This window comes from Volvox carteri (assembly GCF_000143455.1).
Source record: "Volvox carteri f. nagariensis unplaced genomic scaffold VOLCAscaffold_154, whole genome shotgun sequence".
Classification (NCBI taxonomy): domain Eukaryota; kingdom Viridiplantae; phylum Chlorophyta; class Chlorophyceae; order Chlamydomonadales; family Volvocaceae; genus Volvox; species Volvox carteri.
The window spans coordinates 38,168-40,658 of record NW_003307697.1 but is presented as its reverse complement, the minus strand read 5'-3'; the positions used below and the strand labels follow the sequence as shown (position 1 = coordinate 40,658).

The following is a 2,491-nucleotide window of genomic DNA, read 5'->3' as shown; positions in this document are numbered from 1 at the left end:
CAGGCAGCAATTTCCTGGAAGCTCCTGTGTCTACCTTCGCAATCTACATCTGGCAGCTTGCAGCAACTCGGCAAGCAGCACCAGGTTGAGGGCGGGGAAAGCCCCGAAAGAAATCTGGATGTGTAGGGGATCACGCGCGGATAATCTATCCGGAATCCGCGGATAATCCCGCACTCATGGCCGTGTATGCAAGGGCTTCACGGCAGGCAGAACACCCTTTAAGTCGCGCAGCAGGGTCACGACGGGAATGGGAACCGGGGTGTTGGCGGCAGTCCATCGCAGATAGCGACTCGGCGCCAACAATTTGTTCTACTTTACGGCTACTGCATCCGGCTCAGCATGACCCTGCCGGATGAGAATCTGGTGATAAGTGAGCCATAACCGTTGACCGGCAAATCTCCCAAGAACTCCCGCAATATGTCGCTACATTCTAAGGATTCTTTCGAATCAGCAGGTTGTAGGTGCTGCAAAGGTTAAAGATGGCCCATGCACAAAGGCGGCGCATGGCAGACCCTTGGGTCCCAGCTTGGCGAGATCGTCATAGCCGCGGCTGAAAACGCGAACCCGAGCATTACGCAACAGCTTGCGCAAATCATTTGGATTCCTTGCTTTCGATTAGCCCACCCACCCACCCATTGCTTATTCAGCGAATTATAATTCCAGCGTTTATGCAAATCTTGGGAACCGGTAAATTACCCGTACTTCACACCGTACTTGGCCCTTCGTTGTCGGCGGTGAAGCGGGCGGCACAGGAAGGGGAACAGTGGTACATACTCTAGATGCTGCCCTCGTCGCTGACGTGCGCCAGCTACTTTGGCTGTGTACGGTGAACGAGCGCTTAGGCTTCAGTTATGCATCGCACAAGCAGCTGTGGTGGCGCCCTTTCAGATTCGCTTCAGCGGGTCGCCAGCATTCCATGAAACGTATTAAAATCCTAAGGAAAAATTGTTTTGTGCTGTCAAATGGAAGGCGGTACTAACGGTCAGCTCCAGGGTTGGAAACAATTTCCGGCTTGACTCCCGAAATTTCTTTCTGGTCAGAGCTTGCAATTGCAACGAGCAGAACACGAACTTCAACCTTTAGCTGTGTTAATTTCGCGTTCACCTAGTACTTGGGCTCGACGCAGATAAAGCAGAACCTGCGAGACGCTATGACGCCAGATGAGTGGAGGAAGCTTATGTGTGCTGCTGTTGCAGACGCTGGCCTGGGTTCTGTTGGACTGGATGAAGATGACATAGATAAGCTCTGGGCAGCGAAGTACAACACCGCTGACCGTTTGCGGACTGCCAGACGGGAAGGGCTCGTCGACGCGCGTCTGGCGCCTGGCGTGGTGGATGCTATTATAGGTAAATCCTAAGCGCGATTCCTTCTCAACTCATACCTTGCCGAAGAGTCCGCGTTGCGTGTGCTCCGGCTACTATTGGTCGCTCTCAATTTGAAGACAAAACCAACTTAAGCAACCTGTGTGCGCACACATTGAACGGGGTTGGCCATTAGGCCGGTTGTTTTTGGGGTACATCTGAGGCTGCGGCGCGGACCCTGCCAAATAGCGTGTCGGGAAAATATTTTGCATTAGGGATTGCTTCTGTCCTATACCTGGTATCGTAACCAAAACACGCATAACGAGGGCTTGCCGTGACGGTTGATCTGCTTCAATGATGAAGACACCTAAAGTCACAGCCGCTTTGGAACGGTGCGTTATCTATTGTATGAAGCTAGCATTGGTGTCTTATCTCTCAACATGAATGACCTCTGAGCACACCTTCATCTCCAGCAGCCTATCGCCCTGAAAGCAGCAATCAGCAGCTCAATTAGGCATCGGTGAACTTGAGGAGCATGGTGTATTGTATGGTCCTCGGAACGTTTAGATCTCTTACTGTTGGCAAGCTGTATGGAACCTATGAACACGTTCCCTTGAGCAAGTATTGATGTCAATGGTGCATCCCTATCGTTTCTCCTTTATGTGCAGCTGCGGCTACGGCTGGCTCTGGCGTTGTTGCTGGTGAGTGTGACATGATTTTGCTTAGCTTCAGTAAGTTGCCCATGCCTGCAGCGTGCTTGTGACATAAGGTTGGAGCAGCATGGTCTGCACTTCCTGTTACAAGCAACTAAGAAATGCGGCTTCCCGCCACCATATGAAGGAACCAAATCACGATTCCATAAGTATGGCAAATATCCCTTAAGGACAACAGTAGAGAGGTCTGACAGATGAACGTCTAATTCACTACACTCCCCCTAAAACAATCATTGGGTGTTTCTGGTGAAGCACCTGGCCGTGTTTATTGTGGCTTTGTAGGGTGACCGGCCGTACATCACAGTAGCGGCTTGGTAGTGTGCAGTCTGCAGCATAGGAGCACCGGCGTGGGTGGGTGGAAGTCAGCGGGTGTGGATATGGACAGCTTGTTCAGACGGCTGGGTGCACATCACATTGCACCACAGCACTGTCTACGACACAAGTCACACACAGATCATCTAAACTGGGGGTTCAGCA

General features: G+C 51.6%; 1 protein-coding gene across 1 annotated transcript in view; it reads right to left on the bottom strand.

Annotated features, from left to right (window-relative positions):
* VOLCADRAFT_108567 (uncharacterized protein) overlaps nt 1-2,491 on the bottom strand; it is a gene marked incomplete at both ends in the record, with an annotated part of 22,968 nt that overhangs the window by 20,109 nt on the left and 368 nt on the right. Inside the window, 2 exons of the mRNA XM_002959286.1 lie at nt 1,763-1,786; nt 2,270-2,340. Coding sequence (XP_002959332.1) covers nt 1,763-1,786; nt 2,270-2,340 — 95 coding nt within the window. The remainder of the gene's footprint in view (nt 1-1,762; nt 1,787-2,269; nt 2,341-2,491) is intronic.